Below are 23,863 nucleotides of genomic sequence, written 5' to 3'. Positions count from 1 at the left end.
ATATCCCACACAGAGCTCTTCTAACACTGATGACTTCCCCCACAGGTATTTCCACTGTTTGGCTTTTATATTCACCCAAATGAACAGAATCATCTCCTAAACAAAATTAGTCTTTGATCAGACCTATCCCTAGAATGCTGAAGGACAGGAAGCAGACTGGTGGCCCAAGTATCCAAGCATCTTTCATATTGAAAAAGAAGAGGGCTGGGAGTATCTCAGTGGTATGGCACTTGCCCAGCATGCTTGAGGCCCTGAGTTTTGAGCTTCTGGATTTTATCCCCAACACTAGGGGAAAAAAAGAAAAGAACAGAAAAAGGAAGAAACAAAAAAGAGAAGGAGAAGAAAGTTCAATGTTTAGAGAACAGCGTTTAGTGAGGGGAAAAAAAAGTGTAATGTGAAATTGTGTCTTTATGATAATTCATCAAGGTAAAAGGAATAATTGCATGGAAAATGGGGCCAGCCCTGGTGGCACATGTCTCTGATCCCAGTGACTCAGGAGGCTGAGACAGAAGGATCACAAGTTCAAAGCCAGCCTCAGCAATAGGTAAGCACTAAGTAACTCAGTGAGACCCTGTCTCTAAATAATAAACACACACACACAAAGGGCTGGGGATATAGCTCAGTTGGCAGAGTGCTTGCCTTGCATGCACAAGGCCCTGGGTTCAATCCCCAGCACCAAAAACAAACCAAAAGTGGCTTAGTGGTTGAACGCCCCTGAGTCCAATCCCCGATACAAAAAAAAAATCACGGAAAAAAGATTAAAATGAAATAGCATCCTTTCATGTATTTTGCAATTTTCTTGGTGCTGGGGATTTAACTTAGGGGCAATTTACCACTGAGCCACATCCCCAGCCCTTTTTTATTTTGATGCAGGGTCTCACTAAGTTGCTAAGGCTGGCCCGGAACTTGTGATCCTCCTGCCTCACCCTCCTGTGTCACTGGGATTATAGTCTTGCACTTGCACTACCATCCCAACTGTAGCAAAAAAAAAAAAAAAAAAAAAAAAATTAAAGAGTTATAGCCACTCACTCTGCACTTTTTCTATTTCCTACGTGATCCTTTATACTCTGGCATCCTCTTCAACCTCAGAGGGGACCCCACTTCTGTTTGGTTTGTTTTTTGGTGCTGGGGATTGAACCCAGGGCCTTAGTGCATGCAAGGCATACACTCTACCAACTAAGCTATATCCTCAGCCCCAGGGGACCCTGCCTCTGAAGGATCAGCAATGACCTCTCATTTGTCAAATCCAATGGCTACTCCTTTTCCTTGCCAGGGCACTCTGCAGTTTCTAATATTGGTGTTATCTCCTTCTGGAAACTCCCTGGCTGCCCAGTGGGCTTCCTGTCTCCTCTCTGTCTAGGGATACAACTTTTGGGTGTGTCCTGCAGGTTCCCTAAGTCTTGGTGCTGCCTAGGTTTGAGCCTCTGGTCCTCACCCTCTCTGCACACCCTCCTCAGTGACCTCATCCACTCTTGAGGTTGGTTGTCTCATCTACACAACAGGTCCCAAATTCCAGCCTTGGCCTCTTGCCTGAGACCAGTCAATCCAATTCCTCTGGACACCTTCATCTGGATGTCTCAACAGCACCCCAGGCTCCACAGTCTGAAGTGACTCACATTTCTACCTTTCCTCAATCCCCAACTCGCCAAACCAACTCTTTGTGCTTCGTTCCTTCATTTAGGGTCTTTCTTGACCCTTTCTCACCTCTGCCCCTCAAATCTGGTCTGTTACTAATGCCTATGGTTCTAATTTTGAACAAAGTCTGAAGCACATGGGCTCATTGCTGATATGTTCTTCTTAGGCTTTCTTTTTTTTAATATTTATTTTTTAGATTTTGGTGGACACAACATCTTTATTTTATTTTTATGTGGTGCTGAGGATCAAACCCAGCGCCCCATGCATGCCAGGCGAGCGCGTTACCGCTTGAGCCACATCCCCAGCCCCTTCTTAGACTTTCTTTCCTCCCTCCCCCTCTCCATCCCTCCTTCCTTTTCTTTCTCCCTTCCTCCCTCCCTTCCCTCCCTTCCCATCCTACCGTCCCTCTTTTCCCTTCCTACCCTCCTTTCTTCCCTTCCTCCCTTCCTTCCTTCCCCAGGGATTGAACCCAAGGGTGCTTAAACACTGAGCCACACGCCCAACCACCCATGTTTTGTTTATTTATTTTTTTTCTTTTAAGACAGGGTCTTGCTAAGTTTCTTAGGGCCCTGCTAAGTTGCTGAGGCTATCTTTGAATTTGAGAACCTCCTGCCTCAGCCTCCTGAGTCGGAAGGATTGTAGGTGTACACCTCCACACCAGACTCTTCTCAGGTTTTAAAGCCTGCAGAGAAAAGGAAGCTGAATACCATGAGACAGTAACATCTCCAAGGGGTATTATTGCAAAGCAGGCAAAATCATCAGTGTCATTTTGACACTGCCACGTTTGGATTTGTAATAAGCTCCAAATCATGCTTGTGGAGAACTTTGGAACCATGTCTGCACCAAATATGAAGGACCCTCTGTCATTGCCACTCTAGCTTAAGATATTTTACTGCTGATGTGCTTTCTCACCTTGTGTTGCATAAGGCCCTTGCTCTTTCTTGCCTGGATGATCATAGCAGTCTTCCCACAGATTCCTTTTCCTGGTCTTTCCTCTTTGCAGTTTGTTTGGTTTGTTTGTTTGTTTGTTTTGTTGCTGAGGATTGAACTTAATCCATGCATGCTAAGCATGAACTCTACACCTCCAGCACCCCATCCAGACAATATAATTTTCCCCCTTTTTCTTTTTTCAGTACTGGGGATTGAACCAGGGACATCATGTCACCGAGTTACATCCCCACTCCTTTTAATATTCATTTACTTACGTTTTTGGTACCAGGGATTGAACCCAGGGGCACTTAATCACTGAGTCACATCCCCAGCCCTTGTTAAATTTTATTTAGAGACAGGATCTTACTGAGTTGCTTAGGGCCTTGCTAAGTTGCTGAGGCTGGCTTTGAACTTGAGATTCTCCTGCCTCAGCCTCCTGAGACTTGGGATTACAGGCGTGTGCCACCGTGCCCAGTGTACATTGAATTTTGAGACAGGGTCTTACTAAGTTGCCTAGGCTGGCCTAGAACTTGTGATCCTCCTGCCACAGTTTCCCATGTAGCTGGAATTAGGCATGCACCACTACACCTGAGGTCTCATATTTTCTTTCTTAATTTTTCTGCATGCAATGAACTCTGTTTCAAACATTGTGTGGATAGGTGATAGAGATTGATGTACAATAGATAAATATATAATCTAGGGGATTTGAAATTGTGAGGATTAGCCAGGTGCCATGTCACAGGCCTGTAATTCCAGCTATTCAGGAGGCTCAGGTGGGAAAATAGCTTGAGGCCAGGAGCTGTAAACTACCCTGGATAATATAGCAAGACCCCATTTGAAAAAAACAAACAAAATAAAACCTGGGAGATCTGGGGATGTGGCTCAATGGTAGAGCCCTTGCCTAGCATGTTCAAAGTCCTGGGTTCAATCCTCAACACCACAAACAAACAAACAAACAAACAAAAAAAAAAGGGGGGGGGAAGAAATTGTGAAGGTTGTTATATAGGTAAGCAGGGAAATGTGAGAGAAAATAACTAGGACCTGGGGAAGGAATTCTCTCAGATGCTGTCTTTGCCCTGAAATAGTAGGTCCTGATGGAACCAGAGATGGCAATAATAGAGAACTATTTGGGTGGGACCTGACCTGTGCTGGGAACCAGGGAAGGCATGAGAGGAATGAAAGATGAGAACCAGCTCTGAAGACCTGAGGGAGGAACTCTCCTTGAAGAGGGAACAGCAAGTGATAAGGCCCTGAGGGGTTTTTAACTGGGAGGAAACATAATTTGACTTTTTATCTCCTTCACAGATTACTTGCCCTAGGACAATAACATTTGGGGATGGGGTGGGTGGGGTGCTAACCACTAGAAAATTTCTAAAGTTCTGTGGGCTGGAGCTGGGTGTTGGCTGTGCAGGTGGAAAGGATTTCAAAATTCCATGAGCCAGGCATGGTGGCAGATGCCTGTAATTCTAGTTACTTGGAAGGCTGAGGCAGGAGGATGGCAAGTTTGAGGCCAGCCTGGACAGCATAGGCAACACAATGAAATACCCTGTCAACAATAAAAATAAATAATCAAGGGGCTGGAGATGTAGCTCTGTGGCAGTGTGTGTGCTTACTATGTTGGAAACTCTAGGTTCAATCCCTATTGCTTCCCTCTTCAGCTTCATTTCTCATTTCTTTGTCTTTGCACATATTATTAATTAATTAATTAATTTTAATTAATTGAACTCAGGGGCACTTTACCACTGAGCCACCTCCTCTATTTTTGTTTTGAGACAGGGTTTTGCTTAAACACTGAGGAGCTGACCTTGAATTTGTGATCATCTTGCATCAACCTCCCAAATTGCTAGGATTACAAGAAAGCACCACGAAGATTTCCTACTCATAATAGCAACCACCTTCGTAGTTATAACCCTGTACTCTGATGAAAGAAGTTTACATCCTGGCTATCCCATTTAGCTTCTCATGTTTTCTTTTCTTTCGTTTTAATCTGTTAAATGGTAGTGAAAAGAACTTCATCTATTTAACACAGTTTTTGTGAGGCTTATACTAAACAAAGGCATCTCCCCCAAAGCCTGGTCATGGGGTTTTAATACTTGTTAGTTATTATTACTGATCCCAGAAACTTTCCTAAGCACTTCTGATGTATCATTTATTTGTTACATACACATTATGCCTTTTGGAAAACAGGTTTAGAGCTGCCAAGTCACTCCTCCGGAGTCGTTAAAGTTCCAACAGATAAGTCAGGAGTTGAAACCAGAACCTCACAAGTAGGAAAGCCCTAGCGCACAAGCCTGAGTCACACGTAAGGGGCTTGCTCAGCCAGATTCCCGCCCCGCGCCGTGCTGGGGATTGAACCCAAGACCTCGCGCACACTGAGCAAGTGCCCTGCCACTGAGGTACATCCCAGCCCTTTTCATTTTGGGTCTTAAACTACCCAGGATGGCCTGGAACTTGCACTTTTCCTGTCTCAGCCTCGAGTCACGGGGATTACAGGCATGCTTCTCCCCTCCTCCACCGGATCTTTTGATTCAAATTGATAATTGGATGATAACTTGAAGATCTGATAAGCTATATACTGCATCAAATAGGATTTGGGTAGGTAAACGGGATAGAGTCCTCCAGAGGAGTAGAGAAACCTGGCTGGTCCCTGATTGTGGATGAGGTTATTCTTTAACTTAGGCCTTACAAAGTGTGTGGGGGGAGAAGAGTTCCTGGGGTCACTAGCGACCTTTCCAATACTGCCTTTCAAGGGCTGAAGACCCCCTGCTCACGAAAAGCCCATATCCCAGGGCCGAGGTTTATCCTCGGCGGGGCTGGCAAATAGGGACGCGTCCCCTTTAAGGCGCCAGCTCGCCGGCGGCGGCGGCCGGAAGTGTTGAAGCCCGGCCTGGCGGCGGCGGTGGCGGTAGCAGCCGTGGCGGCCTCTGCGCATGCTCCGTCGCCCGCCCGCCCTGGCCGCTCGCCGCCCGCCCGCCCGACGGAGACGGTGAGGAGGGGGAGGGGTGGGCGCGCGGGCGCGGGGTGGGGTGGGGGCGGGGGGGCTGGCGCGGGGGCCGCGCGGCGGCCGGCGAGGGCGGGCGGGCGCGCAGGGGGCGGGGGGCTGCTGCCTCCGCGGGCGCCTCCCCACGCCCTGTGCGTGCCGCCGCCGCCGCCGGGGAGCGAGCGGACGTCGCGGCGCCGCGGGGGGGTGGGGGGACGCTGCCGCTGGGTCCGCCCGAGCAGCCGGGCCACCCCCAGCGCGGCCGGCCGCGCTGCGTGTGCTCGGGTCCCGGGGACCAGGCCGGCGGGGCCGGCGAGCCCGACACGGGGTGGGGGGTCCCGCGCCCCCGGACCGAGGGGCCCGGAAGTCCTCGGCCGAGGGGCCTGGAGGGCCAGAGCTACTCCAGACCGAGACGTCCGGGCGCCCGGGACCCGGGCGAGGGGTCGGGGGTGCCCGGGGTACCTCCACGGGCGGGGTCCGTGAGCTCCGGCCCTTCGATGAGTAGCTGGGAGGGGCCTGGCGCCCGCCCGGGAGGAGGCAGAGGGGAGGGAAGCCCCGATGCCGCTCGCGGGAGACCCTCGGAGCGTCGGTGGCAGCGAGAGCCGAGAAGGGGTCCTGCTGAGGAAAGGAGGGCCCAAACTTCATCCGAGGGGCGCGTTTGAGGCCTCGGCGATGCAGCCAAAGGGACAGGAGGCAGGTCCTTTTCCAAGGGCAAGAGACAAGGGAGAGAGCAGGCCCACAGATAGAGTCGGTGGGAAGACACCTGAAACCTGCTGAAGTAGGAACGAGGGGGGTCCATCTCTGAGGGTCGGAATGGAGTGTCTCCGGATGCACAGGCAGAGAATAGGGTGGTCTTCTGTCAGGAAAGAGGGAAATGTATGGTTTGAGGGCTGGGGAGAAGATAATTGAGGAAAAACTGAGGGTACCCCTGCTTTCTGAAATGACCTGGGAATTGACCAAGTGTCATCTACTTGAGGTGCCAGATAGATGAGGGCAGAGGAGGCTATGTGAAGGACTTGGGAGAGGGATCCACCAGACTTGAACTAGGGATCTGAAGAAGGCTTGGTAGTCCAAGAAGCAGGAGAAGCCCCGAATTATCTCAGAATAAGAGAAATAGCAAACACAGAGCAGGCTTCCAATGGTGTCTTTAGGAGAACCAAGAAATTGAGTTTTCTTCCTGTCCTCCTCTCCTCGCCTCTGCTAGTAATTACCAAAGTGCATTTGTGGAATTCTTTCTTTATGTACTGGTTGAAACCAGGGATACCTCCCCAGCCCTTTTTTATTTTATTTTTTTATTTTTTGGGGGGTACCAGGGATTGAGCTCAGGGGTACTCAACTGCTGAGCCACATCCCCAGGCTTTTTTTGTATTTTATTTAAAAACAGGGTTTTACTGAGTTGCTTAGTGCCTCGCCCTTCCTGAGGCTGGCTTGGAACTCAAGATTCTCCTGTCTCAGCCTCTGGAGTTGCTGGGATACAGGCGTGCTCCTTTTATTTTTACACAGGGTCTTGCTAAATTGCTGAGGCTGCCCTCGAACTTGGGATCCTTCTGCCTCAACCTCCTGAGTTGCTGTGATTACAAGCATGTGCTCCTGTGCCAGCCTATGGGACTTTTTAATTAAGTGGTTAGACTGTATTTATTAGTCTGTTAGCCTTATCCCAATTATGTATATTTACTGTTTACTGGTTTAAATGATGACTTATATTTTACCTCAGCAAATGCATTGAATGGCTAACTTCTCAACTTCATTGGTTTAGTTTGAGCCCTAACCCCTGGACTGTAGTGGAATGACTTGCCAAAGAACTCTTACTCCATTGCTTCCCTAAATACCTATGGTCTCCAATCTATGACATATCCAGAACTTAATTTACTCTGGATAATTCCCTCATAACAGTTCTGTGTGATATGCCTGTTGGCTTCATTACATCTGGTAGCACTCTGCACTCTAAATCATCTATTACAGGCTGGAAAAGGAATAAAGAATGAAGGGGGGCGGGGATTAAAGGATTTCCTCCTTAAGTAATAATAAAGTTTCAATTTAGAAATCTCTTTTAAAATTTTCTTCTTATTTATTTATTTTTGGTGTGTGGTACTGCGGACTGAACCCAGCCCTGAGTATGCCCCAGCCCTTTTATTTTTTATTTTGAGACAAGGTCTCCTAAATTACCCTGGCTAGCCTTAAATTTGTGTCTCCTGCCTCAGCCTCCGCCTCCTGAGTCAGTGGGTACAGATGTATGCCACTGAGCCTGGCTCAACTTGGACATTTCTTTAGAGTACACTGTATGGTCTAAAAGTTGCAATAAAGTGTGGAATAAATTATATTCTGGGGTTAGAAATTTTCAGAGTATTATTATTTTTCAACCACCAATTCCAATCTTTCTACAATGATGCAACAACATTTGTGCTTATTTTAACCATTACATCATGCCATATTTTAGACATTGGTTTTCAGGACACACAAAAATGAATTTAATTCAGTAGCCTGTTGTGGTGGCACCCACCTACAATCCTAGCTACTCAGGAGGCTGAGGCAGGAGGACTGTAAGTTCGAGGCCTCTCAGCAACTTAGCAAGACCCTGTATGAAAAAGTAAGAACTACTGGGGGTATTGCTCAGTGGTAGCATACCCCTAGGTTCAATCCCCAGTAACAAAATAAATTTAATTTAAAATAAATTTAATCCAGAGTAAATTTTGTGACAGTATATGCAGTCATGTGCTTACTTACAAAGTGTCTTTTTTGTCTTTGAAAATAACTACCTTTTCTCCATCCTTGCCAAGAAATATACTTTTTTTTTTTTTGGTACTGGAAATGAAACCCAAGGCCTCACATATGCTAGGCCTGCACTCTACCCCTGAGTTACACCCCCAACCCCTGAAATCTGGAAATTTCATGTTTGTTTTCTATACACGTCCCTAGAATGAAAGTGTATATTTTCACAAGGAATACTCTAAGGCCCTTTCCATGAAATACACAAAGGATCAACACACTCATCTTGCTATAAGTTTTTGTTGCTGTAAACAAGAGATACTTTTCCATTTACCTTTACCTCAAAGAGAAGACTTTGCATTTAATCAGTATAGTCTGTAGGCTGGTTTCAGTTTACTCACTAGAAATATGGTATTTAGAGTAATGAGAGATATTTATCCCAAACTTGCTTCTCTAAAGAATGTATAACTGGAGCTGGGGTTGTGGCTTAGCGATAGAGGGCTCGCCTAGCCCATGTGAGGCACTGGGTTCGATTCTCAGCACCACATACAAATAAATAAAAGTAAAGGTATTGTGTCCATTTGCAACTAAAAAAAAAATTTAAAAAAAAAGAATGTATGACCTGGCATAGTAGTTCATGCAAGTTCAAGGACAGCCTCTGCAATTTAGTGAGACTGTCTCAAAAAAAGGGCTGAGATTGTATCTTGTTGGTGCCCTTGGGTCCAATCCCTAGTACTGCATACTGAAAAAAAAAAAAGAAAGAAAAAAACGGGTCTGTATGAATTGTATGTTGAATCAGACCCAAGTCTGACTGACACTGAAAACATGTAGATGACTATAATTATCTTCTCTGGTAAAGTCTCAGAAAGTTTAGAGAAGGAATCAGAACATTCCTTTTGGGTTCCAGGATGTAGAGGGGTCAAAAGTAGAGTAAAATGTGAGTTCTGTTGAGGAAGGTATTAATCAAGAACTTAGTTAACTACTTATTCAGAATGTTGTGAGGGGACTCAACCTTCAGGTAGAAGGTTGAAATTAGAAGATTCCTTCTAGCTCTGCTTCTGTAACCCATCAATTTACCTAAAGTATTAATTTTATTTATTTTTTTAAAGTTTTTTTTTTTTTTAAGAGAGAGAGAATTTTAATATTTATTTTTTAGTTTTCGGCCGACACAACATCTTTGTTTGTATGTGGTGCTGAGGATCGATCCCTGGCTGCATGCATGCCAGGCGAGCGCGCTACCGCTTGAGCCACATCCCTAGCCCCATATTTTTTAAAGTTTTAAATACCTTTTTCTAGTGATAAATTTCACCTGGAATTTATTTTTATTTTTATGTTTATTTATTTTGTGGTGTTGGGGATTGAACCCAGGGTTTTGGTCATAACAACACAAACACTCTATCAACTGAGCTATATCCCCGGCCCTGGAATTTATTTTTTATTTATTTTTGTGTGTGTGGTGTTGGGTATCAAACTCAAGACCTGGCACAGATTAGGCAAGCACTGAACCACTGAGTTATAAGACCATCTCCAGGATTTAAGTTTCATATATATTTTAATTTTAATTTTTAAAAACACCAGTATTGAGCTGGGGTTGTGGCTCAGTGGTAGAGCGCTTGCCTGTCATGTGTGAGGCACTGGGTTTGATCCTAAGCACCACATAAAAATAAATAAAATAAAGGTCTTGTGTCCATCTACCACTTGATTTTTAAAAACCCACTAGTATTTAGCATGTAGCAAGCTTATGGGAATTATTTCTCTAAAAATACACTTACATTTAAATAATAGCTTAGGTAAATTGATGCTTCTGATTTCAACCTTTTACCCTAAGATTGAGTCCCTTCTACAAAATTCTCTTTTTGTTGAAACAGAGTCTTGCTAAATTACCAAGTCTGGCCTCAAACTCATGATCCTCTTCTCAGCCACTGGGTCCAGCTTAAGGTCTTGATCTAATAAACTTTCCTCAATTAAGAACTCATATTTTACTCCTGAGCCCTTTTACACCTTATAATGCAAAAAGAATATTCTGGCTGCTTCTTTAACCTAAGATTTTATCAGAGAAGATAATTTAAACTAAATATATAATAATAACATGACAGTGTTTGACAGTTAATGAATGGCCTATAAATGTTACCTGCTGTTGTTTTAGTTTGTTCTACATTTTTGTGACTCAAGTTTTGAAAATATCTATAAGTTCAGTTATTCTAGGATCAGTATGCCTCATCATAGCCCTTTTTAACCTTTTCTAGACTTAAGAATTAATTAGTTTAGTTCTGTTGCAGACATCCAGCTAAACTAGTTTTTGATTCTTGCTTTTATCTTCCTAGTTTTTTGTTTTGTTTGTTTGTTTATTTGATTGGTTTTTATTTATTTTTAATGTGATACTGGGGATGGAACTTAGTGCCTCACCATGCTAGGCAAGTGCTCTACTACTGAGCCACAACCCCAGCCCCTTCTTCTAGTTTTGAATTGTAAATTTTCAGAAGTTCAGATTGTGTGCTATAATATCTCATAAATTCCTTTCTTCCTCTAAGATATAACAGTGTCATACACCTCTTTTCCTTTTCTTGTCCCTGAAGAGCAAGTATTGCTCCTTTTATATCAGGGAGCTAAAATCTGTGCATGATATGGAATAGACTCAGTAAATATTTGTTGAACTGGTCATAATGATGGGCCATAAGCTATTCAACTTAGCCTAGCTGCCTAAGCAAATTTCTATCCCCTTAAGACTTCTAGAAAATTCTAGAAGTCTTTTAGGGTAAGATGTCATTCATTGAACAAAAAATGTATACTTGCTATGTGTTGGGTTTCTTTAGAAAGGCTCAGGTTTGCACTTCTGTAGGTTTAACATTTGGAAACCATTTATTACTCTTCTGTGTCTTGGGTATTGTGATGGGCCTAGGGGAGCCACTGAATAAGTAAAAGGAATATTTAGCTGGGTACAGCAGTGTACACCTGTAGTCCCAGCTACTCAGGAGGAATTTGAGACCAGCCTGAGCAACATAGAACGTGAGGCCCCATCTCAAGAGAAGAAAAAGGAAGGAACAAACAAAACATTTGGTGAGGTGGCGCGAGCCTTCAATCCTAGCGATTTGAGAGTCTGAAACAGGAGAATTGCAAGGTCGAGCCAGCCTCAGCAACTTAGCTATACCCTTTCTCAAAATAAAAATACAGAGCTGGGGGATGTAACTCAGTAGTAGAAAGAAGAAACAGACTGACTCTGTGTGTGTGTGTGTGTGTGTGACTGAGGATTTGACACAGGGCTTTGTATGTGCTAGACAAGTGCTCTAGCATTAAGCTACACCCCAGCCCCCAAAAAAGAAAAGGAAAAGAAAGAGAATAAAAGAGAAGCAAAGAAAAGCAGTCCTTTCCTATGAGGTACAATTTGATGGGGAGAAGCTGACAAAGTGAGGTGATGAGGGAGCAAGAACAAGGTTTTTTGCTTTTTTTTAAAATTTTTTTTATGGTGTTGGGGATTGAACCCAGGGCCTTGTTCATATAAGGCAAGCACTCTACCAACTGAGATATATCCCCAGCCCGTTTTTTTGTGTGTGTGTGTGTGTGTGTGTTTTTTTTTTTTTTTTTTTTGGTACCAGGGATTGTACCCTAGAGCACTTAACCACTGAGCCACATCCCAGCCTTTTTATTTTGAAACAGGGTCTCACTAGTTTGCTTACAACCTCACTAAGTTGCTGAGGCTGGCTTTGAACCTGTGATCCTCTTGTCTCAGCCTCCCAGGCCACGAAGATTACAGGTTTGTGTCACCATGCCTGGCAGGAACAGAAGTTTAAACCTAGACAAGGAGGTCACAGAAGACCTCCCCAAGAAAATGGTATTTTAAATAAGTCACAAAAATGCTAGCAGGGACTAGCCAAAAGGAAAGAAAAGGGAATTCTAGGTAGAGGAAATAAGTGGGAAGCTTCAGATGAAGAAAAAGAAAAAGGCATAACTGACAAACTGGAAAAATTTGATCTTAGGAACCTACTCTGAGAACTATGAGAAATGTTAGCAAGGTGGGCAGAGGACAAATTTAGAGAATTTTGTAAGCCAAATAAGGTGTTGTGCTTTATTCTAACAGCAACAGGAATACACTGAAGGATTTTTAAGTGGGAAAGTGGCCTCTGGCCTTTAGTAGGATTACTTTGACTGCTGTGTGGAGAATGAATTGGAGGAGACCAAGATAGAAATTAGGATAGAGAGAAGAAGCAGCTGGAAAAACCCAGGTAACAAGAGTGTGGTGCCCCAGATATGGTGGTGGCAGCACAGATGGAGAATGGGAGGATGATTAAAAGAGGGAGGTAGAATGGATAGGATTTGGTGGCTGATTGGATTTAGAGAAGAAAGAGAGGAGTCAAAAATAACTTCTTATTTTCTGGCTTATGAAAATGGGTGAAGGGAAGCACCACATACCAAGGCAGAAAATACAAAAGCAGGTTTGAGAAAGAGTATCAGTTCAGTTTAATGTGCCTATAAAATATTGTAGAGGCTGTTGAATACAGGAATATAGAATTCATGAAAAAAAAAAATGAGGAATTTTAACTAGGTCATATACAAGTGAAATTGATTGACCCATCATATATCATTGCCTAAGATGAGCAGGGCAATTTAGCAAGACTCTCAAAATTAAGAAGAAAGGGCTGGGCACATACTTCAGTGGTAAAACATTTGCCTAGCTAGCATGCATGAGCTCTGGGGTTCAATCTCCAGTACTGCAAAACAAACAAACAAATAAATAAATAAAGGTGGGGGTGATAAGACAGTGAGTGGTACAGTGTGTACAAACCAGATGGTAGGGGAATACAGAAAAGAAAAATGGTTTGACAATTAATTCATGGAGGATAGGCTTTGATTTGGGCCTTGAATAGAAAAGGAAATGAGGGACAAAGGGCTTAAAGCATAACAAGGACACAGAAATGTGAAAATGCATTAATATATTCAGAGTATTGTAAGTGGTTGGTATGGGTGAAGCTGAAGTTCTAGGGGTGTGATAGACCCAAATAAAACTGGAGAAGTATTTTGAGATCAATGAAGTAAACTTTTTTTGATGGGGGATGAGTTACTAGGCACTCGACCACTGAGCCACATCCCTAGCCCTATTTTGTATTTTATTAGAGACAGGTCTCACTGAGTTGCTTAGCACCTTGCTAAATTGCTGAGGCTAGGTTTGAACTTGCAGTCCTCCTACCTCAGCCTCCTGAGCCTCTGAGATTATAGGAATGAGCCCCTGTGCCTGGCTGTCCTGGTCATTTTCACATAGCCATATGTTTAAGTAAATACACAGCTCTTACTTGTGTTCTTGTAAGTGAATCTCTCTTTTCAATTGTGAAGACTAACAACTGCAGAATGTCCAGGTGTCTGTGTTTTTGTTAAGAATGGAACAGTACTTTGAGTTATTTTAGAATTAAAGAGCACATGATGCTGCATGTTGGTTTCTTCAGTAGCTCTGTAAGGGTGATATCAGCTGAGATCAGCTCCATTCTTTTTGAGGCAAAGAGGTATTAAGAAGTTCCTAGGGGCTGGGGATATAGATCAGTTGGTAGAGTGCTTGCCTTCCATGCACAAGGACCTGGGTTCAAACCCCAGCACCACAATAGTTAGATAGATAGGTAAGTAGATAGACAGATAGATGGTTAGATGGATAGGTAGATAGATTTTCTAGAAGTTCCAGAAGGTGGGTGTGTTGGTGTATGCCTGTAATCCCAGAGACTAGTGAGGCTGAGGCAGGAGTATCGCGAGTTCAAAGCCATCCTCAGCAAAAGCAAGGCACTAAGCAACTCAGATCCTGTCTCTAAATAAAATACAAAATAGAACTGGGAATGTGGTTCAGTAGTTGAGTGCCCTTGAGTTCAATCCCTGGTTACCTGCCCCCGCTCAAAACAAAACAAGGGCTGGGGCTCAGCGGTAGCACACTTGCCTGGCATGTGTGAGGTACTGGGTTTGATTCTCAGCACCACATATAAATAAATAAATAAATGTCTATAAACAAGTTTAAAAAAAAACATTAAAAAAAATTAAAACAACAACAAAAAAACAGAAGTTCTTAGAGAAGTTAACTTTTTTTTTAAGTTTATAGAGATTATATATTGAAATTCAACATTTATTATACAAGTACTCAACGCAAGTCATCTTCCCCTTCCCATACAACTCAGTTCAGTCAGTCAGCAGGTACAAAGTATTTTCAAAAGATGGAGAACTTGATGAGGTGTAATGGCTAGTCGCACAGAGAATAGATAGGACACCTACTTTCCAGGAGCTTACTGTTTAAGATGGAACTAGTATGCAATAAACCAGCTCTTCAGAATAAAAACCAAAAACCTTGAATTGTAGTGCTTGTGAGCTTCTGTGGTGTTTGTATTCCCAACATTGCTGATCTCAAACTACTGCCAACTTGAGATGTCACTACTCAGAGTTGAGACGAGAAACACATAGTTGGTTCTCAGGTGCTGGTAGAGCTGGTTGTAGCACATCAATCAGTGAATAACACATATTAAGAAAACCTGCAAGCGGAGTATGGTGGAACACATCTATAATTCCATTCATTGATTTGGTAGACTTGAGGCAGGAGAATAAAAGTTTAACAACTTAGTGAGAACCTCAGCAACTTAGCAAGACCTTGTCTCAAAATAAAAAGTAAAAACAAAAAAGGACTGGGAATGTAGCTCAGTGCCCTTTGGATTCAATCACCAGTATGAAAGAAAGAAAGAAGGGCTGGGGTTGTGGCTCAGAGGCAGAGTGCTTTCCTAGCATGTGAGAGGCACTGGGTTCCATCCTCAGCACCACATAAAAATAAAGGGGGCTGGGGTTGTGGCTCAGAGGCAGAGTGCTTGCCTAGCACACGTGAGGCACTGGGTTCAGTCCTCAGCACCACATAAAAGTAAAATAAAGGAATTGTGTCACCTACAACTAAAAAATATATTAAAAAAAATAAAGGTATTGTGTCTACCTACAACTAAAAAATATAAAGAAAAGAAAAAAAACCATACAGGGCTGGGAATGTAACTCAGTGGTAGAGAACTTGGCCTGTCATTCATGAGGTCCTGGATTTGGTCCTCGGCACCAAAAGGATGGAATGATGGGAGGGAAGGAAAAAAGGGAAAGGAAGGAAGAAAAAAGGGTGTGAGGAAGGAAGGAAGGAAATCTACAATAGCTAGTGCTGAGGCATTTCTGGAAAGATCAGAGTCCTGTCAGCTCCCTCCTATAATTCCCATCCTTTCCAGAGGACAATGATCTCCAGGGTGCTCTTGGAATTGGTAGTCATTATTTTGACATTTCTCTCCTATGGTTGCCATCTTTCAAACCAGATGAAGTAATTTGTGCTTCTTGTTTCCTAATAGAAGCCCCAGCTATCAGACTTCATGTGAAAGATGGCTAATGCAGAAGTGAGTGTCCCAGTGGGAGATGTGGTTGTGGTACCCACTGAAGGAAATGAAGGGGAGAACCCTGAAGACACTAAGACTCAAGTGATCTTGCAGTTACAACCTGTGCAACAAGGGTAAGTGGCTAGAAATTTGATATTCTGAAAATTTTGGGGAGGTTTAAAGGGTGGGAAAATTGTAACTTTATGGTTGTTTAGCCCAATGGAACATTCAACATCAGTCAGCTGGCTGAGTTTTCATAGTGATATGTATTGTGTTTTTTTGTGTGTGTGTGCTAGGGATTGAACCTACATGCAAGGCAAGCACTCTACCCGCTGATCTATATTCCTGGGCCCTATATTTGTCTTTTGTTGTTGCTGCTGGATATTGAACCTAGTACCTTGCATTTGACTGAGCTATTTCCCTAGTCCCTATATTTGTCATTTTAATATTATTATAAGAGTTATCTATTTCCTTGTATCCCTCTTTCCTCTCTGCTGAGAGATTTATAAGGATAAGTTATAGGGATCCCTCATCTTATATAGTAATAGTTTTTTTTTTTGTACTAGGAATTGAACCTAGGGCCTCATGCATACTAGGCAAGTGCTCTATCACTGAGCTATATTTATTCCAAGCACTCCCACCCTGCCCCCAGACAGGGTCTTACTAGGATGCCTTAAATTTGAGATCCTCCTGCCTCAGCCTTCCGAGTCACTGGATTACAGGCATGTGCCACTGCGCTTTGCACTATGTCTACACAACTTTTTTTTTTTGGTACTGGGGATTGAACTCAAGGGCACTCGATGACTGAGCCACATCCCCAGCCCTATTGTGTATGTTATTTAGAGACAGGGTCTCACTGAGTTGCTTAGCACCTTGCTGTTGCTGAGGTTGGCTTTGAATTTGTGATCCTCCTGTCTCAGCCTCCCAACCTGGTGGGATTATAGGCGTGTGCCATCGTGCCCACCTCAAAAGAGGTCTTAAAGGAAAATAAGAATTAGTACTGCACAGAGAAGGAGGGGTAATTCTTCTGTCTTGGAGAATGTATAGAAGATCCTTCATGGGATTAGCAGTGTTCCTGGGCAAATAATCCAGTCCTAATCTTTTTTTTTTTTTAATTGCCCCTTCTGCATCATACAGGTTTCTGCCAATCCTGTTCTAATCTAAGTAATGTACCTTGTCTTAAATATTTCAAATTTCAAATGTATAGGTTCATTGGTATACCTTTGTGATCCCAGTGATGAAGGAGGCTGAGGTAGAAAGAGGTCAAGTTCAAGGCCAGCCTGGGCAATTTAGCATGACTATCCCAAAATAAAACAGATAAAAAGGGATAGGGTTATAGCTCAGTGGTAGAGTGCTCTTGGGTTTAATCCCTGGTACTGCACAACAAAAAAAGTTCAAATATATATACAAATAAAGAAAACATTATAACGAACCCCCCAGCTTCATCAATACATGGTTGACTATTTCATGTCTTTATCATCCCACTTTTTTTTTTTTGGTACAAGGGACTGTACCCAGTGAGCCACATTCCTATCCCTTTTTTATATTTTATTTAGAGATGGGGGGTCTTTCTAAGTTGCTGGGGGTGGCTTTGAACTCATGATCCTCCTGCCTCAGCTTCCTGAGCTGGGATTATAGGCATGTGCCACTGTGTCCGGCTTTTTTATTTTTTTTTAAGTAAATCTAGATATTTGAATGTATCTTAAAAAAATAAGGATTCTTTTTTTTTTTTTTTTTTTTACTTTGGCAGTACTGGGTATTGAACCCAGGGGTGCTTTACCCATAAGCTACACCCCCAGTCCTTTCTATTTTTAATTTTGCCACAGGGTCTTGCTGAGTTACCTAGGCCGGCCTTTAATTTGTGATTCTCCTGCCTCAATTACAGACTTGCACCACCGTACCCACTTCTTGGCAGCTTTATTGTCTCATGCAGTCCTCATTTCTTCTATCTTTCTTAGAAAGTGTTCCAGTAGTCACTTGTCCTATCCTTATTAGAGACAGAAAAAAAAAAAAATCTATACTATTAGTCTTAGTTTTTCCTTTTTCTTTTCTTTTTTTTTGGTACTGGGAATTAAACATAGGGCCTTGCTTATGATAGGCAAGCACTATACCATTGAACTGCATCCCCTACCATTTTCATGTTTTTATTTTGAGAGGCTTTTGCTAAATTGCCCAGGCTGGCTTGGAACTTGTGATCCTCCTGCCTTAGCGCCTCCTAAATTGCGGGGATTATAGGCAATGCACCATGGTGCCTGGCTCATTTTTTTTTTTTAATTTAGTTGAATTCTACTTTTTATTTTCCTAATGATATTGCCTTTTTTGGAAATTCCGTGTTTCTAGATATGGGCTTTTTTTTTTTTTTTTTTTTGGTACTGGTGCTGGGAATTGAACCCAGGACCTTGTGCATGCAAGACAAGCACTCTACCAACTGAGCTATATCCCCAGCCCCTGGGCATCTTTTTTCTTGGCATTTTTTTGTTGTTTCTTTTTTTCATTATTTATTTTTTCACCTTACTGGTTTTAGATATAGTCATCTTTGTACAACATATATTTACTCCTTAAGCCACTGTTTACATTGAGCTTAGTATATGGACTAGCGAGTAAACATTTTGAGATACTACATTTTGACATGCCTACAACTGATGATATTCAGTTGATTTCTCTACTTGTGTTTTCTAATTATTTGAATATTTTATTGCATTTTAATCTTATTTTTAAGAAATGAAAGGGGAGCTGGGCAGTAGTGCATGCCTCTAATCCTAGCAACTCAGGAGTCTGAGGCAGGAGGATTGTACGTTCAAGACTGACCTCAGCAACTTAGTGAGACCTGTCTCAAAATAAAAAATAAAAATGATCAAGGGCTGGGTGCCATGCTACACACCTGTAATCCCAGTGGCTCGGGAGGCTGAGGCAGGAGGATCAAGATTTCAAAGCCAGCCCCAGCAAAAGTGAGGCGCTAAGCAACTCAGTGAGACCCTGTCTCTAAATAAAATACAAAATAGGACTGGGGATGTGACTCAGTGGTCAAATACCCCTCAGTTCAATCCCCAGTAACCCCTCCCCAAAAAGGACTGAGTTGTAGAGCACCCATGGAGTTTAATCCCTAGTACGGCAAAAAAAAAAGGTGGGGGGTGGTTTAAAAATATTGATACCAGTAGTGAGATGTAAAGAACTCATATGACATGAGATAAAGATGGATAGCATCAGGAGCCAGTGTTAAGCCACAATCACACTTAACCTGATTGGCCATGGGTTTATGTAGGAAGGAAAGAAATACTCAAGAATGTGTATAAGACTCTGAGAATATATTGGTGAAGATTATGTGTAAAGACAAAATAATAACAGATTTTATATAATTATTTTTAGATTTCAATATATAGAACTCCCCTTATGTTAATTTAGCTTTTTAAAAAATATGTATATATGTATACACATATATTTATGTATATATATGTATATATATTAGTTGTAGATGGACACAATACATTTACTTTATTATTTTTATATGGTGCTGAGGATCGAACCCAGTGCTTCATACATGCTAGGCAAGTGCTCCTCCACTGAGCTACAGCCCCAGCCCTCTATTTAGATTTTAAATATATGACATTTTAAACTTTTTCAGGTATTCATTGTATACATATTTGCAGAAATGCATTAATTAGCAAAAGTAGACTATTTCGTAGCAGTCTCCATATATGCATAGAACCTGACACATTGTATAAGATGATACTTTCATATTAACAGTAGGTTGGCTTTAAAGTATATACACTTTTTAAATTTAATTTAATTTTTTTGGTACTGGAGATTGAAGTCAGGGGCACTTTACCACTGGGCCACATCCCCAGCCCTATTTTGTGTTTTATTTAGAGACAGGATCTCACTGAGTTGCTTAGTGCCTCCCTAAATTTCGAGGCTGGCTTTGAACTCTCCTTCCTCCTGCCTAAGCCTCCCTAGCTGCTGGGATCACAAGTGGGCGCCACCACCTAGTGGTAGTTAACTTTTTCAACTAAAATCTCTTTTATAACATACTCAAAAAGTTTCCAGGGGAAGTTAAGGTACCAGGATTTTATCACCATTTTTGAATTTCCAGTTCACTTTGGATTGATTATCGAGTTTTAACATTGTGTGATTAGAGTTTTGTTTTTTTTGTGGAACTAGGGATTAAATCTAGAAGTGCTTTACCACTAAACTACATTCCCAGTCCTTTTTATTTTGAGACTGGATCTCACTAAATTGCTGAGGGTTTCACTAAGTTCCCCAGGCTGACCTTGAACTTTTGATCTTCCTGCCTCCATCTCCTGAGTCCCTGGGATTATAGGCATGAGCTACCATGCCCCAGGTAATCAGAGTTTTAATATTCCATAAATTTATTCAATGTACTGACTGACTTTAATTTTTTCTGTAGAAGAAATTCAGTCCAAATGTGGTAGGATAGTTCAATTTGAGGAGGAGCAGCCCTGTTTTTCCTTTCATGCTGTATCTCTTTCTAATAGGAAGTTTAGGGTCATAGACTGAGTGGGTAGCTCAGTGGAAGAGCACTTGCCTAGCATGTGCAGGACCCTAGGTGTAATCCCTAGCACCATAAACAAACAAGCAAATAAATAAAAGCAAATAAATAAACATTTTTAAAAGTTTAAAGTCAAAGAAGATGTATTAATTCTATCAGAACAATAGGGTACTCCTTAGTTTTTGAGATAGGACCTCACTAAGTTGTTGAGGGTCTCATAAATTGCTGAGGCTGGCCTTCAACTTGTGTTCCTCCTGCCTCAGCCTTCCAAGTTGTTGAGATTATAGGCTTGGGCCACTGCATCTGGCCTATTTATTTGTTTGTTTTTATTTATTTTTTCAGTGTTGGGGATCAAGACTAGGGCCTCAAACATGCTAGGCAAATGGTCTATGTCTGATCTGCATACCCATCTCATATTGAGATGAGTGTTTAAGAGTTTTCTAACTTAAAAAAGTAAAGTTCTTTTTCTTTTTCTCTTTGTTTTCTTTTCTTCCTCATACCAAGGATTTGAGACTTTATTTTTATTTATTTATTTATTTATTTATTTTTGGCGCTGGGGATTGAACTCAGGGGCACGTGACCACTGAGCCACATCCCCAGCCCTATTTTGTATTTTTTATTTAGAAGCAGGGTCTCACTGAGTTGCTTTGTGCCTTGCCCTTGCTGAGGCTGGCTTGAACTCCCAATCCTCCTGTCTCAGCCTCCCAAGCCACTGGGATTACAGTCATGCGCCATTGCACCTGGCTGAGGCTTTGTTTTAATAGTGCAGAGAATTGCTTTTGTTTGTTTTCTTTTCTTTTCTTTTTTGATACTGGGGATTTAACTCAGGGATATTCTACCATTGAACTACATCCCTAGCCTTTTTTATTTTTCGTTTTGAGATAGGGTTTCCCTAAGTTGCTTGTGGCCTCATTAAGTTGCTGAGGCTGGCCACAAACTTTAGATCCTCCTGCCTCAACCTCCCGAGTTTCTGGGATTATAGGCATGTGCCACCATGCCCAGCTTGGAAGTTATTTTAGACATAATAAATTCAACAAAATCCTGTGGGAGATCCAAATGTATGTATTTACTTAGCAGTTATCTGTTTCCTGGTTTGAAATTCAAAAGGGAAGTCTGTACTATAGGTGTCACCATGGAGTTGGATAGTCATCTTTGTAAAGATTGCTCAGGCAGGGCTGGGGTTGTAGCTCAGTAGTAAAGCACATGGCTTATGCATGAGGCACTGGGAATCCTTAGCACCACATAAAAATAAATAAATAAAATAGAGATATTATGTCTATCTACAACTAAATAAATATTTTAAAAATAAATAAATAAAGATTACTCAGGCAGTGCTTTCAAATAACAAAGTGTAAGAATCAATGCATCAGGTTTATTATAGAAATTAAGCAAACACATGACGGTAAATCATGTTAGATTATCTGAGCCCATGAATGTGGAGACATTTTAGGTTGGTCTGTATTACATAACCGTCCATTAAGTGGTGCCTCTAGTTACTAGTAGTTAATTTGGGCATAGTTTTTTTTTTTTTAATATTTATTTTGTTATTGTTGTTATAGTTGGACACAGTATCTTTATTTTATTTTTATGTGGTGCTGAGAATCGAACCTAAGGCCTCACACGTGCTAGGTGAATGCTCTATTGCTGAGCCACAATCGCAGCCTGGGCATAGTTTTTTTTTTTTTTTAATCTTACTTTTTTTCATTTTTTTTGTTTATGTTAATAATTTGGTTATGATGCCTTAAAAGATGCTAAAGTGCAGGAATGGGAATGTAGCTCAGTGGTAGAGCACTTGCCTAACATGTGAAGTCCTGGGTTCAATCCCAGCACCCCTAATACACACACAGTGCTAAATTACTAAAAAAAAAAAAGCTAAAATATCTAGATTTCAACAAAATACATCAATTTCTGTGGTCAACATGGTTCTTCCTGTCTTGAATTATTTATATTCTTCTCAGGTTAATTCTATGATTTCGTCCTGTATTTGAAGCAAAACTTAAAAAAAAATTTTTTTTAATTAAAAAAAAAAACTATGTCATGAGCATTTACAGTGATGTGATACAGGGAAAAGGCTGGTGAAATAAAATAGCAAGTGGAGTATACTAGCAAGAATTACTTTCCTTTGAAGTGAGGAAAGTTGTTGCTGACTTATTTCCATGGTAGTAGCTAAGCACTCCTGCGCAGCTTGAAGTTTAAATACAATGGGAAACTAGTCAAAGTACTAACATAGAATTGTTAAGTATATTTATTTTATTCCTTTTGAGATAGAGTAAAAACAAATTTCTTAACCCCATGCTGTGAATATTAATTTTTTCATGATTTATGTAGTTTGTTTATCGATGGACACTTTTACAACAGGATTTATGAAGCTGGGTCGGAGAACAACACGGCAGTTGTAGCAGTAGAAACTCACACAATACACAAAATTGAAGAAGGAATTGGTAAGTCTTTGTTTTTCTAGTACTTTTGACCTTTGCTTCCTTGGTTGAGCTGTTTTGCCTTTGTGTGTGTGTGTGTGTGTGTGTGTGTTGGGGGTCAAACCCAGAGATAGCTTCACCTGTGCTAGGCAGATACTCATTAAGCTACATTGCCAGCCTGAGATACCTTGCCTACCATGCCTTATGTTTTCCTTACACCTAGTGTGCCTACCAATACTGGAGCCATCAATTTGATGGAAGCATATTTAGAGACTAAGACCTACTGACTAAGATGTCAGGGCTGGCAGATGATTATTTAATATCAGTATGCTAGGGTAAATGAAAGATTATTCATCTATAAAAATCCCACAAAGATAGACGCTTGTCTAGCAAACCCCAGGCCCTGGTTCATTTCCTACTACCATCCAAAAAAAAAAATTCGCACAAAGGAACAGAGTCTCAAGTTGATACATGTCGTTAGAGAAATTGCGGATAAGGATTGATGAGGTGTTGACTCAAAGGCTGTCAGGAGAAAGAAACTGGAAAGAAATTTTGAAATTAAGCAAACTTAAGTTTGAATCCTATTTTCTCACTTTTTTTTTTGGTGGTATCAGGGATTAAAGCCAGGGCCTTGCACATGTTAGACAAGTGTTCTACCTCTACTACTCATCTATGCTGCAAGCCTTTTTATTTTTTTTTGGTATTCGGGATTGAACTCAAGGGCACTTGACCACTGATCCATGTCCCAGCCTTATTTTGTATTTTATTTAGAAACAGGGTCTCACTGAGTTGCTTAGTGCCTTGCATTTGCTAAGGCTGGCTTTCAACTTATGATCCTCCTGCCTCAGCCTCCCGAGGTGCTGGGATTACAGGCTTGAGCCACCATGCCTGGCTCCAGCAGCCTTTCTTATTTTATTTTGAGGCAGAGTCTCACTAAGTTGGCCAGGCTGGCCTTGAATTTGTGATTCTCCTGTCTCAGTCTCCTGAGTAACTAGGATTACAAAGAGCCACTGTCTAGTACTACTTTGTCACTTTTTAGCTGTGTGTCCTTAGAAAGTCACTGATTTTTCTGAGGCCCATAAACTTATATGAAAAACATAGCAAATAATTACTGCTTCACATGATTTTATAAGAGCTAAATAATACTAAGCATGTAAAGCAAATACAGGGTATTGTGGCACATGCCTATAGTCCCAGCAGTTTGGGAGGCTGAGGCAAGAGGATCACAAGTTAGAGGCCAGCTTCAGCATCTCAGCAAGCAACTTAGTGTGACCCTATTTAAAAATTTAAATAAAAGGATTGAGGATATAGCTCAGTGATAGATTATCCATGT

At 41.8% G+C, this 23,863-nt stretch overlaps 1 protein-coding gene across 4 annotated transcripts in view; it reads left to right on the top strand.

Moving 5' to 3' along the window:
* Positions 1-4,823: 4,823 nt before the first annotated feature.
* Gmeb1 (glucocorticoid modulatory element binding protein 1) overlaps positions 4,824-23,863 on the top strand; it is a 45,384-nt gene continuing 26,344 nt past the window's right edge. Inside the window, exons 1-3 of one of the 4 annotated variants that reach the window (XM_046469420.2) lie at positions 4,824-4,961; positions 15,583-15,740; positions 22,442-22,554. In XM_046469420.2, the coding sequence (XP_046325376.1) occupies positions 15,613-15,740; positions 22,442-22,554 (241 nt within the window). In that variant the 5' untranslated portion in view covers positions 4,824-4,961; positions 15,583-15,612. Of the gene's footprint in view, positions 4,962-5,031; positions 5,161-5,442; positions 5,552-15,582; positions 15,741-22,441; positions 22,555-23,863 lie in introns of those variants that run through there. The other 3 variants (XM_046469421.2, XM_046469422.2, XM_046469419.2) reach the window with 3 other exon arrangements.

Source organism: Marmota monax, unplaced genomic scaffold (assembly GCF_021218885.2).
Source record: "Marmota monax isolate L192 unplaced genomic scaffold, Marmota_monax_Labrador192_F-V1.1 WCK01_AAM20220418_F8-fsc00008, whole genome shotgun sequence".
Lineage (NCBI taxonomy): Eukaryota > Metazoa > Chordata > Mammalia > Rodentia > Sciuridae > Marmota > Marmota monax.
The sequence above is the reverse complement of the archived record's forward strand: the minus strand, read 5'-3'. Positions and strand labels throughout refer to the sequence as shown.